Genomic DNA, 16612 nt, shown 5'->3' with positions numbered 1-16612 from the left:
ACAGTATTATTGTAAATTAAATGTTATCTCTATCTGCAATGTGTTCAAAGCTTGATGTATTATTTTAACAGCTTTTTATTGAGTGATGCAAGCAACGAAACATATTGAAAGAATCTTCAGAAAATAAATGCATAACCACTTAGATTTGCCCATGTTTCTTGTCCTGTGAGTCTCTCTGGAATCTCCAGTCTCCAGTGAATCTAACAAGTCCCCTTTCAAGCTCACCAGCTTGACCCTTTTAAGGTTCTCTTTCAACTCTGCCTTTTGCTGTTTCCACTCCCTCTTCTCCCTCCTTGCCTACCTGGCCCCTCCCTCCCCTCTTCAGATGCTGCTGTCCTTCAGGGGCTCATACTCACTATTACTCATAAGCCCCTACCCCCCCAGCGAAGCTCTCCTCTGTGGTCCTTCGAGCCTCACGGGACAGCCTTTCAAACCTCCTCAGGAACACGACCACGGCACACAGCAGCCCCACCTGCACCGCCACAAACACAAACAGAAAGACCTGGGAGGCCAGTGCCAGGTCACAGTACCAGTAGTGACAGGACTCCAAAACCTCCTCCTCAGCCAGGTAGACCACCAGCCTTCCCCGCAGGCCGGGAGGGGAACTGCAGGTGACGTTGCTGTGTCCCGCGTAGTCGACAGGCTGTTTGAGCAGCCAGGAACGCAGGTAGAGCACGCCGCAATCACACGCCCAGGGGTTGCCATGGAGAGAGACAGAGCGGAGGGAGGAAAGGGAGTCCAGCAGGCCGTTCGGGAGCGTGGTCAGCTGGTTGTCGTGGAGACGTAGCTCGATGCTGGCGGGGGGGAAGTGGGAGGGTAAAGAGGAGGTGGTGAGGGTGCGGTTGCTGCAGTCTACCTGACCACCATGACAGGAGCAGGACAATGGACAGCCTGATGACCCTTCAACCCTCCCTGGGGTCAGCAAGAGGAGGAGCAGACCCAGGAGTTGAGTCACACATGGTAGGAACCCCCTCATCATCACTGCCAACTCTGGAGAGGGAGGGTGAAAGGATGGAGAGAGAGAGAGAGGTAGGGAGACATATGTCATACTGGAAAGGTGGAGGAGAAACAATACCAACTCATGTCTGTGGATGTCTCTGCCATGTGAGGGATGCAGATATAATTTTAGTGTGAGTGTGAAATGAGTCCTTAAACTAGAATATGTATCATTCCAAGCAAGGGAGATAGCAACCCAAAAGGCCTTTTCACACTGCATTGTTCTTAGCACCAGGCTAGAATGGCCCTGGGCGGGGACATTCCTACACTTTTTCTGTCCACAGGAAATATCACTTCTTATTTAGTGTTAATTGTGGATTCCAAAATGCTTTAAATATAAGGTCAGATGTCCTTTACCTTAAGAACACAAAAGTATGGATCTTGAACACTTTTTTTTAGTGGATGTAGGCGTTTGTGCCATGTTCCTGGGTGTTATTCAACTTCCACGAGAAATATAAGCCTTACTAAACTAATAACATATTTACAATCTTACTTCATTATTTTATAGTCCTAGTTAAATTCTCTCTGATAGTTTTTTTTCATGATTTTTGTATTTATTATTATTTTATTTAAGATTTTTTTTATGTGTGACTGATATCACTTTTGTTCGTTGTTCACTCACAGAGCTATGGCTAATTTGGGCTTCAAATGTCCAGCCTGTTAGGTTCCACCCTGTTGGGTTTATGCACCTAACAAGTTGGGAAAATGCACCACCCAAAAAAGATGTGCCTTTTTTTTCCTGGAGTTATGAGGTCCAAAAGGCACCGCATTGTAGGAATGACCCGGCTAGCTTAGCCAGTGTTCACACAAACATTTGTTAACCTGGGCTAAGCGTTAGCCCTGGGCTAAGTATTCCGGTGGTGTAAAACACAAATGCTTTGTTAGTAAATTATGTCTTGAGTGTTGGAGTGTGCCCCTGGCTATCTGTAAGTTTATAAAACACACAAAATTGTGTTTTCTGGTTTGCTTAATATAAGGAATTTGAAATTATTAAAACTTTTACTTTTGATACTTAAGTATATTTTAGCAATTACATTTACTTTTAATACTTGAGTAAAAGTGAAAGTCACCCAGTAAAAGTCTAAAAGTATTTGGTTTTAAATATACTGAAGTAATTATGATGATTGGGTACTATTTCCACCACTGAAGGATTCACACACTTGTACTCCAAAGCCCTGATCTAACGGACAATTTGGACCAACATTCTATCTCTGACTCGCGCCCAATGTTATAAACGCTAAGACATTTATTAACCCATTAATTCCTCTTGATCTGGGCTAGCATTTGATTTCCTCTTGCTTCTGGGCCAACATTCGATTTCCTCTTGCTTCTGGGCTAGTATTTGATTTCCTCTTGCTTCTAGGCTAGCATTTGATTTCCTCTTGCTTCTGGGCTAGCATTTGATTTCCTCTTGTTTCTGGGCTAGCATTTGATTTCCTCTTGCTTCTGGGCTAGCATTTGATTTCCAACAGTGATGGTTTGTATAAACCTTGCTAACCCTGCTAGCTCTCTGAATCGCCTTGTCTCTAGCTAGCCTAATCTACTCACTGGACCCCTATGATCACTCGGCTACGCATGCCTCTCGCTAATGTCAATATGCCTTGTCCATTGCTGTTCTGGTTAGTGATTATTGTCTTATTTCACTGTAGAGTCTCTAGCCCTGCTCAATATGCCTTAGCCAACCACTTAGTTCCACCTCCCACACATACGGTGACATCACCTGGTTTAAATGTGTCTAGAGACAATATCTCTCTCATCATCACTCAATGCCTAGGTTTACCTCCAATGTATTTACATCCTACCATACCTTTGTCTGTACATTATGCCTTGAATCTATTCTATCGCGCCCAGAAACCTGCTCCTTTTACTCTCTGTTCCGAACGTACTAAACGACCAGTTCTTATAGCCTTTAGCCGTACCCTTATCCCACTCCTCCTCTGTTCCTCTGGTGATGTAGAGGTTAATCCAGGACCTGCAGTGCCTTGCTCCACTCCTATTCCCCAGGTGCTCTCATTTGTTGACTTCTGTAACCGTAAAAGCCTTGGTTTCATGCATGTTAACATTAGAAGCCTCCTCCCTAAGTTTGTTTTATTCACTGCTTTAGCACACTCTGCCAACCCGGATGTCTTAGCTGTGTCTGAATCCTGGCTTAGGAAGACCACCAAAAACCCTGAAATTTCCATCCCTAACTATAACACTTCCCGACAAGATAGAACTGCCAAAGGGGGCGGAGTTGCATTCTACTGCAGAGATAGCCTGCAGAGTTCTGTCTTACTATCCAGGTCTGTACCCAAACAATTCAAGCTTCTACTTTTAAAAATCCACCTTTCCAGAAACAAGTCTCTTAAAAGGTGCCGCTTACTATAGACCACCCACTGCCCCCAGCTGTGCCCTGGACTTTATATGTGAATTGATTGCCCTCCATCTATCTTCAGAGCTCGTGCTGCTAGCAGACCTAAACTGCGACATGCCTAACACCCCGGCCATCCTACAATCTAAGCTTGATGCCGTCAATCTCACACAAATTATCAATGAACCTACCAGGTACATCCCCAAATCCGTAAACACGGGCACCCTCATAGATATCATCCTAACTAACTTGCCCTCCAAATACACCTCTGCTGTTTTCAACCAAGATCTCAGCGATCACTGCCTCATTGCCTGCATCCCTAATGGGTCTGCGGTCAAACGACCACCCCTCATCACTGTCAAACGCTCCCTAAAACACTTCAGTGAGCAGGCCTTTCTAATCGACCTGGCCCGGGTATCCTGGAAGGATATTGACCTCATCCCGTCAGTAGAGGATGCCTGGTTATTCTTTAAAAGTGCCTTCCTCACCGTCTTAAATAAGCATGCCCCATTCAAAAAATGTAGAACCAGGAACAGATATATCCCTTGGTTCACTCCAGACCTGACTGCTATTGACCAGCACAAAAACATCCTGTAGTGTACTGCATTAACATCGAATAGCCCCCGTGATATGCAACTTTTCAGGGAAGCTAGGAACCAATATACACAGGCAGTTAGGAAAGCTAAGGCTAGCTTTTTTAAACAGAAATGTGCATCTTGTAGCACAAACTCAAAAAAGTTCTGGGACACTGTACAGTCCATGGCGAATAAGAGCACCTACTCCCAGCTGCCCACTGCACTGAGACTAGGAAACACTGTCACCACCGATAAATCCAATTGACAATTTCAATAAGCATTTTTCTACGGCTGGCCATGCTTTCCACCTGGCTACCCCTACCCCGGTCAACTGCCCTGCACCCCCCACAGCAACTCGCCCAAGCCTCCCCCATTTCCCCTTCACCCAAATCCAGATAGCTGATGTTCTGTAAGAGCTGCAAAATCTGGACCCCTACAAATCAGCCGTGCTAGACAATCTGGACTGTCTCTTTCTAAAATGATGTGCAGAAATTGTTGCAACCCCTATTACTAGCCTGTTCAACCTCTCTTTCGTATCGTCTGAGATTCCCAAAGATTGGAAAGCTGCCTCGATCATCCCCCTCTTCAAAGGGGGAGACACTCTAGACCCACACTGCTACAGATCTATATCTATCCTACCCTGCCTTTATAAGGTCTTCGAAAGCCAAGTTAACAAATAGATTACTCACCATTTTGAATCCCACCGTACCTTCTCCGCTATGCAATCTGGTTTCAAAGCTGGTCATGGGTGCACTTCAGCCACGCTCAAGGTCCTAAACGATATCATAACCGCCATCGATAAGAGACATTACTGTGCAGCCGTATTCATCGACCTGGCCAAGGCTTTCGACTCTGTCAATCACCACATTCTTATCGGCAGACTCAACAGCCTTGGTTTCTCAAATGACTGCCTCGCCTGGTTCATCTCCTACTTCTCTGATAGATTTCAGTGTGTCAAATCGGAAGGCCTGTTGTCCGGACCTCTGGCAGACCTCTGGTCTCTATGGGGGTGCCACAGGGTGCAATTCTCGGGCCGACTCTCTTCTCTGTATACATCAATGGTGTCGCTCTTGTTTCTGGTGATTCTCTGATCCACCTCTACGCAGACGACACCATTCTGTATACTTCTGGCCTTTCTTTGGACACTGTGTTAACTAACCTCCAGACGAGCTTCAATGCCGTACAACACTCCTTCCGTGGCCTCCAACTGCTCGTAAATGCAAGTAAAACTAAATGCATGCTCTTCAACCGATCGCTGCCTGCACCTGCCCGCCTGTCCAGCATCACTACTCTGGACGGTTCTGACTTAGAATATGTGGACAACTAAAAATACCTAGGTGTTTGGTTAGACTGTAAACTCTCCTTGCAGACTCACATTAAGCATCTCCAATCCAAAATTAAATCTAGAATCTGCTTCCTATTTCACCACAAAGCATCCTTCACTCATGCTGCCAAACATACCCTCGTAAAACTGACCATCCTTCCGATCCTCGACTTCGGCGATGTCATTTGCAAAATAGCCTCCAACACTCTACTCAACAAATTGGATGCAGTCTATCACAGTGCCATCCGTTTTGTCACCAAAGCCCCATATACTACCCACCACTGTGACCTGTACGCTCTCGTTGGCCGGCCCTCGCTTCATACTCATCGCCAAACCCACTGGCTCCAGGTCATCTACAAGTCTTTGCTAGGTAAAGCCCCGCCTTATCTCAGCTCACTGGTCACCATAGCAGCACCCACCCATAGCACGCGCTCCTGCAGGTACATCTCACTGGTCACCCCCAAAGCCAATTCCTCCTTTGGTTGCCTTTCCTTCCAGTTCTCTGCTACCAATGACTGGAACGAACTGCAAAAATCTCCCTCACTAGCTTTAAGCACCAGCTGTCAGAGCAGCTCACAGATCACTGCACCTGTACATAGCCCATCTGTAAATAGCCCATCCAACTACCTCATCCCCTTACTGTATTTATTTATTTATCTTGCCCCTTTGCACCCCAGTTGCACATTCATCTTCTGCACATCAATCATTCCAGTGTTTAATTGGTATATTGTAATTACTTCGCCACCCTGGCCTATTTATTGCCTTACCTCCCTTATCTTACCTCATTTGCACAAACTGTATATATACTTTTTCTACTGTATTATTGACTGTATGTTTGTTTATTCCATGTGTAACTCTGTGTTGTTGTATGTGTCGAACTGCTGTGCTTTATCTTGACCAGGTCGCAGTTGTAAATGAGAACTTGTTCTCAACTAGCCTACCTGGTTAAATAAAGGTGAAATAAATAAAAAATAAATAATAAAAATTGGAATGCCAACTACAAGCCAGGCCTAGTCGCCCAACATTAGTGCCGACCTCACTAATGCTCTTGTGGCTGAATGGAAGCAAGTCCCCGCAGCAATGTTTCAACATCTAGTGGAAAGCCTTCCCAGAAGAGTGGAGGCTGTTATGGAAGCAATGGGGGACCAACTCCATATTAATGCAGATCATTTTGGAATGAGATGTTCGACGAGCAGGTGTCCACATACTTTTGGCCATGGAGTGTATATGAGGATTTGAAAATTACATCTAACCTTTGATCTTAATAACAATTCAGTTATACTCCATAGTAGTTGTTTTCTAAAGAGGAAACATTGTTGTCCTACATTTTTATAACTACCACTGGAAGAAAAATGTATCTTTGACAGGTTTGTTTGACATCTGAGACTATTCTCGAATCAAATCAAATTTGATTGGTTGCATACACATATTTATCATGCTTGTGATATCATACACGGAGAAAGCCTAATTAAACAGTTAAGTTACAGTCATAGTGAAAGGTGTTATGGTCTTGTTATGGTCAGGAGAGGGTGCCTTACCTTCCCTGTTGTGTGTGGTCGTAGCAGGAGTGTGTGGTCGTAGCAGGAGTGTGTGGTCGTAGCAGGAGTGTGTGGTCGTAGCAGGAGTGTGTGGTCGTAGCAGGAGTATGTGGTTGTAGCTGTTGCATGTGTTCATAGCAGGAGTGGTTTGCTACTCATCACTGAGAGGCATGAGAGTGTATAAAAGTCCAAGCTGGCCTGCACTGATAAAGCACCCTGACACTCACATATGGTTGACACACACTACTGATTGGACACAGGAAGAACATATTTATTTAATGTCAGCAGCATTTGACTCCTTATCGCTGCCATAGAGGCTCCTGTCAGGGAAGCCTTATTTAAGCTTCAGGGGGGTGTATGGATTCAGTTAATACTAACACTACTGGCCCCTATTGATACATCTCTACAAACTATCCACAGATCAACAGTATTTTACCATACTGTATGTGACATACCACAGTACACTAGCTTAGCAGCTAAGCTTCCTGCTTCTCTGGGTGCAACCCAGGATAAACTTTCACCACAACGGCTCGTAGGTTCACCGTCTACAGTAACTATACTATAGCTGCAGCAAAGCCCTCATCATTCAGCTCCAAACAGTCAGTTGGGTTAGTGATGGATCTGACTGTGGGCCAGAGGGGAAGTGAGGTCCAAGGAGATATGTTGTGGCACTTTATTCAGCTACAGTAGCCAGATGCAGGCCTGCCTGCATGGTGCCTACAGGATGTCTCAGGGGCTTTGTCTCAAATGGTACCCTATTCCCTATATAGTGCCCTTACTGCCCTAAGGCTCTGGTCAAAAGTAACGCAATATATTATAAGGGATAGGGCGTCATTTGAGAACCAGTCAAGACCTTCCTTGTAGAAATATTAGTGGCAGTAAGATCATACTAGAAACCATAGTGTATTTATATAATTTTTTTCAGATGAAGAAATAATGAAGAAACACTGATACGAATCAAGACTGTTTATTCATCCTCATAACCTGGTCAGTAGTTCCACCACGTCCTCTGAGCGCTAGCACTATAAAAAGCCACATCACCATCCTGTATGACACAGCCAGAGGGCAGCATATACTTCACACACACACACACACACACACACACACACACACACACACACACACACACACACACACACACACACACACACACACACACACACACACACACACACACACACACACACACACACACACACACACACACACACGCCATATTGGACAGAAGCATATATAGTAGCTCCTCTTAAAAGTTGGCCTCTTTTTACCATCCCATAGTGGTACTGTGGCATAGGTCATAATGCATTTCAGAGCAAACACATTGCATCATATGAGAGAATGGAAATCCAGCTGTAAGCGGATTTGAGTAACTTCGGCATGCTTGCACATGCACCCCTTACTGTTCTGTACCTACCCTTTCATTTGCTATGTACTGTATGTCAGAGGGGCTCAATTCACTGTAAGGTAAGCAACTGGCGCTAGAGACATTTTCAATCTAATTCACAAGCATCAAAACATGAGAAAGGTCTTTTCAACAAGTCAAAGTAGAGACCAGCAGTAAAAAGTTAATACGTTACATTTATGTTCAGATTCTTAGGTAGCCTATTGTTCATTAGTCTGTAGCTAGAACATACAAGAAATGCCACTAAGAAAGGGAAAGGGATTCTCACAGTTTCAAAGCAGAACAAGGTTCTCGTAATAGAGGGTGATACATATGGAAACACGCAGACACACACACTCACACGCGTTCAACATCAACAAGTATTCAAACTTTAACATCAGTAATATCGCTGTTTTACAAAACATTTTGTAATGCGTCTTCATAACCTGACAGAATATCCCAATAGTATTCACCATATTTATAAATTGGATACATTTAACAGGTAATTTATATTACATGTTTATGTTATGTCATATGTTACTAGGACCGTCAATAATATTAATGGGGTTCAAATGGACACAAGATACAGTAAAAACACCACATTTCTCCTTGCAGGACAGACCAAATATGCACCAAAAAACACATAACCAATGAATATACAGCTACTGTTTTCCCCCAACACAGTGCTGATTATATCCAGGGGTGAAAGCAAGCAGGTCCTGTACGGAGTACCGGCAAAATAAATAGTGGGGGTACACTGTACCGGTAAAACATGAGCCTGTCACAATAATTAAAACATAGAGATTCCAAGAAAACTGTAGGCTTATATACTATTACTTATCATTACCGCATGTTAGTCGCATGAAGAATGAGCGAACAGACAAAAACGCTTGGGTTACGCTCTAAAATGCAGCGTGATTCGACAATAACACAGAAATTTTGCCAAGGCAGAGATAAGTGGCCGAGACGGGCGTGGACAGCAGAGGACGCATTAATTCAGGTTACAAGACTTTTGTAGGCCCAGTGAATGACCATCACAGAATGTCATTCACTAAACTTTTTGGTGTTTTGCAACTGATGTCTTTTAGCATTTATCAAATGGCAGGTGCACAGTGCACGGATGGCAGGTGCACAGTGCACGGATGGCAGATGCACAGTGCACGGATGCGGGAATTCTTTTAGAGTCGAATAACGTGTGCGGGAAGCCTATTGTAGCCTTTTGGAGTAATTGTTTGACAATCAGATGAAAACATTATGACTGGTTGTGTTTATGATACATTAAAAGGTAGGCCAATACATTTGAAAAGTTAACAGTAATCTTTACTATTAGGTCACAGAGATCCTATTAAATTAATAGGGATTCTATAAGTAATTATATTATTAGGCCCATAAAAAAATGGCGTGCACGTGCACTCATAGGAGGTCCTCATTAAATATACTTTCACCCCTGATTACATTATAGTTGGTATGTAAGTAACATGTCTGAAGTTGTGGTTGTAGTTCAGTGGCCAGCAGATGGGGCTGTAGCTCACTGGTCCTTCCCATCATGGATCTGCTGCTGCATCTTATTTAGCATCTCTTGCATCCTCGCCAACTGCAGAGAGAGAGCAAAAAGGGGGGTGGGGTAGAGAGAAAGTGTGCGAGAAAGAGACAGAGAAAGTGAGAAGTTAGAGAGAGAGTACGAGTGGTAATACCATTTTTGTCCTTTCTAGGATCTCTCTATAAACTGGAGACTATCCTGTATAGGTGATGTTACCCATAATGACATAGCAGTTTACCTCTTCATCTTTCATCTTGATGAGTCTGTCTGTCTCCACATCTGGGGTGGATAGGGACAGGATGGGGATCGGGCTTTCCATGCGGTTGTCCTGCGTCAGTTTACTGAGGGGAAAACACATAAGGAACATGAATACAGACTCACACAAGGGCAATATTAATAAACATCACTTCAGATATAAAGTATAAATCCAAGCACCTCATACTTCGGTCTTGCACTCTGTCTGACCTCTACAACAGGGTTTCCCAAACTCGTTCCTGAGGCCCCCTCTGGGTGCACATTGTGGTTTTTGCCCTAGCTTTGCCCAAGCGTTGATTATTTAAAGCTACTGTGTAATTCTAGGGCAAAAAACAAAATGTGCACCCGGGGACCGAGTTTGGGAAACCCTGCTCTACAGTATACACACAGACGCACATACCTGGTCATGTCCTGTATACACTGGGCTCTGTAGTTCTCATAGTGCACATCACATGTCACGTCTTTGAAGTCATGCATGTGGGAGCGAATCAACATGTTCCTCAGCTTCACAAAGTCACAGTGAGACTGGTTCTCCACTGAAACACAAACACAAACAGACAATCACTGACATGATTTGCTTCGATAAAACATTCCTCTCTGTTGTATCCACCAGCAGTGATGCACTGTATCCTATTAGGAACAGGGCGTTTTCTGAGAAAAAAACTGAGCCTAATCATAATGCATTGGTTGAGACATACGGGTAGATAGAGGTTGTTTTTCATAGTTTGAGTTTCAGCCATTTTTCTTTCAAAAATGTTAATAATATGTGAGGAAAAGCATGTTTCACCATGCAACTTAAAGAGTCAAAGCCCTGAGTAATATTGGTCTGTGTCCTCAATTGTTGTCACCCACCTTCCACAATACCCCATGGATAGAGTCTCCCTCTCACTCTCTGGCCCCTGGCCTCAACCACTGTGTTACTGCCAATCACTGCTAACGGACAGCACTCCTACACACACACACACATGCGCACACACACACATGCGCGTACACACACAGGTTAGGATTTGGCATGATAGATTGACATGTTAGAAGGTTTGGTTGAGTTTAGAGTTCTTGTTCCGCTCATAACTCTATTCTTAATGTTCGGTCTCCAGTTGTGTGTCTCACCTTCAGTTCTTTGTCCAGTTGTTTGAACTCTTCGTCCTCATCAGAGTCACACTCTGGGAACTGGTACACCTTAATGCCAAACCTCTCAATTTCCTCACGGACCTACACGCACACACAAACGAACACGCGAACACACACACGTGCAAACACGTGGCACCACACATTGTGCTGGGTGAGCAACTTCCTAAAGTTCGTGCATCCAATCTTACAATCACAATGTGACACCTGCTTCAGCAGTTTTAGTCTGTCTGCTGTGTTGAACTCACCCTGTCTTTGAGTTTCTTGATCTCATTGGGAGTGAGACAGTCAGCCTTGGCAATGAGAGGAACCACGTTCACCTTCTCATGGAGAGCCTTCATAAACTCAACATCTACTGGACGCAGTCTGCAAGGGAGAGGAGATACCCCGCCTGGTCAGCGTATGTGCGTGCGTACCTGCATGCATGTGTGAGCTTTCATGGAGACTAAGTGCATTCTGACTGAGGTGGACAGTAATAACAGTGTTTGCTGGTTGAGTTGTATTGGTGCTGTTTACATAGTATCCTCCTGCCATCACACTCAGGATGTGTTATTACTATCTATACCTGTCATTACACTATCACATTCCTGTGTATGTATGTGTGTGTGTTTATGTTACCCGTGTCCGAACGGAGGAATGAAGTAGAGACAGCAGTGGACTCTGTTGTCCTGTATATTCTTCCTGTTCAGTCCACTCTCATCTCTGAAGTACTGCTCAAATTGCTGGTCGATGTAGTCTGTGATCGGCTTCCAGCTATATATATATATATATATATATATACATACACACACACACACACACACACACACACACACACACACACACACACACACACACACACACACACACACACACACGCCACAATCAGTCAAGGCTTACAGGAACTGTCAAAATAGAGTTGCACACTATATATAAGCTCCCAGTAATTCATAACCCTGAAGTAGGCAATGTGATGCTGAAACGTTGGTGGTTTATATATTGTGACTCTCTTTATTTATTTTTCATAGCCTACAGTTTACTTTCTGTTAGTCAGCATCTCTACTAACATTTTTGGGTGTGCGCCAGCTCATGTTTACAGGAACGACATCCAAGATGAATTTCTGCTATCATTCCTATTTTAGGTCAATCTTCTAACCCAGTGTTTCCCAACTCCAGTCCTAGAGTTCCCCAACAGAACACATTTTTGTTGTAGCCCCGGACAAGCACACCTGATTCAACTTGTCAACTAATCATCAAGCCCTCATTGAGTTGAATCAGGTGAGTTTGTCTGGAACTACAATAAAAATGTGTTCTGTTTGGGGAACTCAAGACTGGAGTCGGGAAACATTGTTCTCACCCTTAAAGAAGCCTCAAAGAGATTTAGCTCACCATTCATTGTTGTTGACAGCGTCTCCAAACCCTGGCGTGTCTACAATGGTCAATTTGAGCTTCACTCCTTTCTCCTCAATGTCTACTGTATGCTTAATGATCTCCACTGTCTGGTTGATACGCTCTGAGAGAGGGAGGGATGGATAGAGAAAGGGAAGAGAACCTCTAATGAGATGGCATTTAAAAATTTCTCTAGTTTACATTTTAATGTGTGTGTGTGTGTGTGTTACTCACCCTCAGCGTTGAGTAGTTTCCTGTCCTTGTACAGGTCTGTGAGGAACAGGCTGTTGACCAGAGTAGATTTACCCATACCAGACTCCCCTGTAACATGATATACATATTACACACACTGAACAAAAATAGAAGCGCAACAATTTCAACGATTTTACTGTGTTACAGTTCATATAAGGAAATCAATCAATTGAAATAAATTCATTGGGCCCTAATCTATGGATTTCATATGACTGTGAATGCAGATATGCATCTGTTGGTCACAGAAACCTTAAAAAAAAGGTAGGGGTGTGGATCAGAAAACCAGTCAGTATCTGGTGTAACCACCATTTGCCTCATGCAGCGAGACACATCTCCTTCGCATAGAGTTGATTGTGGCCTGTGAAATGTTGTCCCACTCCTCTTTAATGTGCAAAGTTGCTGGATATTGGCAGGAAATGGAACACGCTGTCGTGCTCAATGGGTGACATGTCTGGTGAGTATGCAGGCCATGGAAGAACTGGCTGGGACATTTTACGCTTCCAGGAATTGTGTACAGATCCTTTCGACATGGGGCCGTGCATTATCATGCTGAAACATGAGGTGATGGAGGTGGATGAATGGCACACAATGGACCTCAGGATCTCGTCATGGTATCTCTGCATTCAAATTGCCATCAATAAAATGGAATTGTGTTTGTTGTCCGTAGCTTATGCTACCCATACCATAACCCCACCACCACCATGGGGAACTCTGTTTACAACATCTGTCATCTGCCCGGTACAGTTGAAATCTGAATTAATTTGTGAAGAGCACACTCCTCCAGTGTGCCAGTGGCCATCGAAGGTGAGCATTTGCCCACTGAAGTCGGTTACGATGCCAAACTGCAGTCATGTCAAGACCCTGGTGAGGACAACTAGCAGGCAGATGAGCTTCCCTGAGACAGTTTCTGACAGTTTGTGCAGAAATTGTTGTGCAAACCCACAGTTTCATCAGCTGTCCGGGTGGCTGGTCTCAGACGATCCCGCAGGTGACGACACCGGATGTGGAGGTTGTTACACGTGGTCTTCGGTTGTGAGCCAGGTTAGACGTACTGACAAAGTTTCTAAGATGACGTTGGAGGCGGCTTGTGGTAAAGAAATTAACATTAAATTATCTGGCAACAGCTCTTGTGGACATTCCTGCAGTCAGCATGCCAATTGAACGCTTCCACAAAACTTGAGACATCTTTGGCATTGTGTTGTTTGACAAATCTGCACATTTTAGAGTGGCCTTTTAATGTCCCCAGCACAAGGTGCACCTGTTTAATGGTCATGCTGTTTAATCAGCTTCTTGATATGCCAAACATGTCAAGTGGATGGATTATCTTGGCAAAGGAGAAATGCTTACTAACAGGGATGTAAGTAAACAAATGTGTGCACAAAATGTGAGAGAAATAAGCTTTTTGTGCATATGAAAACATTTCTGGGATCTTTTATTTCATCTCATGAAACATGGGACCAACACTTTACATGTTGCGTTTATATTTTTGTTCAGTATAACATGTTTCTAAACAACCACCAACACACACAAACACACACGGCCATCAACACGAACACTGAGTCAACATTCATGAAAACACATTAAGTACTTCATATCACTGGGTTGTTTTACTTTTACTGGAGTAAATGCTACAAACAATACTTTCACTGACCGGCGACCATGAGAGTGAAGTCAAAACCCTTTTTCACTGACTTCCTGTGCACCTGGTTAGGGAGGGTGGCAAAGCCCACATACTGCTTCTCCTGAGAGAGAGAGAGAGAGAGAGAGAGAGAGAGAGAGAGAGAGAGAGAGAGAGAGAGAGAGAGAGAGAGAGACAGAGAGAGACAGAGAGAGAGAGAGACAGAGAGAGAGAGAGAGACAGAGAGAGAGAGAGAGAAATAGAGACAGAGAGCGAGAGAGAGAGAGAGAGAGAGAAATAGAGACAGAGAGACAGAGAGAGAGAGAGAGAGAGAGAGAGAGAGAGAGAGAGTGTAGTCGATTATGCCATCACGGACATTGACCCCTCCTCCATTAGTGCATTCACTGTCAGACCACAGACACCATTGTCAGATCACAGTCAGATCAACGTGTTTTTGAAGAAATTAACCGGCAATATTCATTCAAAAAAACTGCCCAATAAACTCTTCAACATAAACCAATCATACAGATGGGCTCCAAACAGTGCAGAGAGATTCATTGAAACATTGAACTCAAAAGAAATGATGAACTCTATACAGTTTTTCAATAACTCACAATACCAAAACAATAAAGATGGTGTCAATTCGGCTACTCTAAACATCAACTGCATATTCCAAAAAGCAGCATCGAAAGCAAATTTGAGCAAACCAAAGAAATGCAACATCAGAAACAAAAAACAAAATGTTTCTGACAAATGGTTTGATAATGAATGTAAAACAATTAGAAAACACCTAAGACAAATGTCAAACAAAAAACATAAGCAGCAAAACAACCCAGAGCTACGATATGAATACTTTGAAACTCTGAAACAGTATAAACATACACTGAAACGCAAGAAACTGAATTATACCAACAAGACACTTGATGAAATTGAAAACGCAATTGACCAAAATCAGTTCTGGGACATGTGGAACAATTTAAGCACAACAAAGCCACAAGAATTAGCCATACAAGATGTAGGAATTTGGAAAACTTATTTTGATAATCTATACAAAAACATCCCAGAAAAAGACTTAAAACAGAACCAATTAGAAATTAAAGAAAAATTGAACATCCTTGAATCAGTCATTAAAAATAACCAAAATCCATTAGATTACCCAATAACCCAACAAGAACTAACTGAAAAGCTCAAATCTATTAAATCAAAGAAGGCTTGTGGTCTAGACAACATCAGAAATGAAATGCTGAAAAACAGCACACCTGAGCTGCAAAATGCTGTGCTTAAATTGTTCAACATGGTTTTAACTTCTGGCTGCTTCCCTGATGTCTGGAACCAGGGGCTCATCTCCCCTATCCACAAAAGTGGAGACAAATCAGACCCCAATAATTACAGGGGAATTTGTGTAAACAGTAACTTGGGAAAGGTTTTCTGTAGCATTTTGAATTCAAGAATCCAAACCTTTCTTCAAGAAAATTTTTTTTTAACTAAATGTCAAATTGGCTTTCTCGCCAACCATCGCACTACTGATCATATATACACCTTACACACACTAATTAATAAACACGTCCACCAAAAAAAAGAGGGCAAAATCTTTGCTTGCTTTATTGACTTTAAAAAAGCATTTGATTCTATTTGGCACGAAGGGCTATTCTACAAAATTCTCCAAAGTGGGCTTGGTGGTAAGGTGTATGACTTAATAAAATGTATGTACACAGAAAACAAGTGTGCAATAAAAATCAAAAACCAAAGAACATAATTATTTTCACAATGTCGAGGTGTGAGACAAGGCTGTAGTTTGAGTCCAAATCTTTTCAACATTTATATCAATGAATTAGCAGAGATGTTGGACAATTCTCCAGCCCCAGGACTCACACTATTTGACACAGAGGTGAAATACCTGCTATATGCTGATGACTTGGTACTTCTATCACCAACCAAAGAAGGTCTTCAACAGAACATTAATATTCTAGAGCAATATTGCCATAATTGGGCCCTGGCAGTAAATTTCCCAAAAACTAAAATCATGATTTTCCAAAAACAAAACAGATGTCAGAAACACAAATATAAATTCACCCTGAACAACACCATCATTGAACACACAAAAAATTACACCTACCTTGGTCTGACCATATCTGCATCGGGAAACTTTAATAGGGCAGTGAATGCACTCAAAGAAAAAGCCCGCAGAGCATTGTATGCAATAAAAATGAAATTATTCAAAATCAACATCCCAATTAGAATTTGGACCAAAATATTTGACAGTGTAATCCTACCAATAGCTCTTTAC

At 43.0% G+C, this 16612-nt stretch overlaps 1 protein-coding gene and 1 pseudogene across 2 annotated transcripts in view; both read right to left on the bottom strand.

Annotated features, from left to right (window-relative positions):
- Positions 1-57: 57 nt before the first annotated feature.
- LOC129826501 (platelet glycoprotein Ib beta chain-like) lies at positions 58-6979 on the bottom strand (annotated as a pseudogene).
- A 755-nt stretch (positions 6980-7734) lies between these two features.
- septin5a (septin 5a) overlaps positions 7735-16612 on the bottom strand; it is a 38257-nt gene continuing 29379 nt past the window's right edge. For both annotated transcript variants that reach the window (XM_055887286.1, XM_055887285.1), the window contains 10 exons: positions 14359-14449; positions 12690-12776; positions 12456-12579; positions 11706-11840; positions 11336-11453; positions 11070-11171; positions 10812-10908; positions 10360-10495; positions 9943-10045; positions 7735-9758 (listed from right to left, as the gene is read on the bottom strand). In XM_055887286.1, coding sequence (XP_055743261.1) covers positions 9693-9758; positions 9943-10045; positions 10360-10495; positions 10812-10908; positions 11070-11171; positions 11336-11453; positions 11706-11840; positions 12456-12579; positions 12690-12776; positions 14359-14449 — 1059 coding nt within the window. In that variant the 3' untranslated portion in view covers positions 7735-9692. The remainder of the gene's footprint in view (positions 9759-9942; positions 10046-10359; positions 10496-10811; positions 10909-11069; positions 11172-11335; positions 11454-11705; positions 11841-12455; positions 12580-12689; positions 12777-14358; positions 14450-16612) is intronic.

The sequence above is a fragment of the Salvelinus fontinalis genome, chromosome 28, assembly GCF_029448725.1.
Source record: "Salvelinus fontinalis isolate EN_2023a chromosome 28, ASM2944872v1, whole genome shotgun sequence".
Classification (NCBI taxonomy): domain Eukaryota; kingdom Metazoa; phylum Chordata; class Actinopteri; order Salmoniformes; family Salmonidae; genus Salvelinus; species Salvelinus fontinalis.
This window is presented reverse-complemented; position numbering and strand designations above follow the sequence as displayed.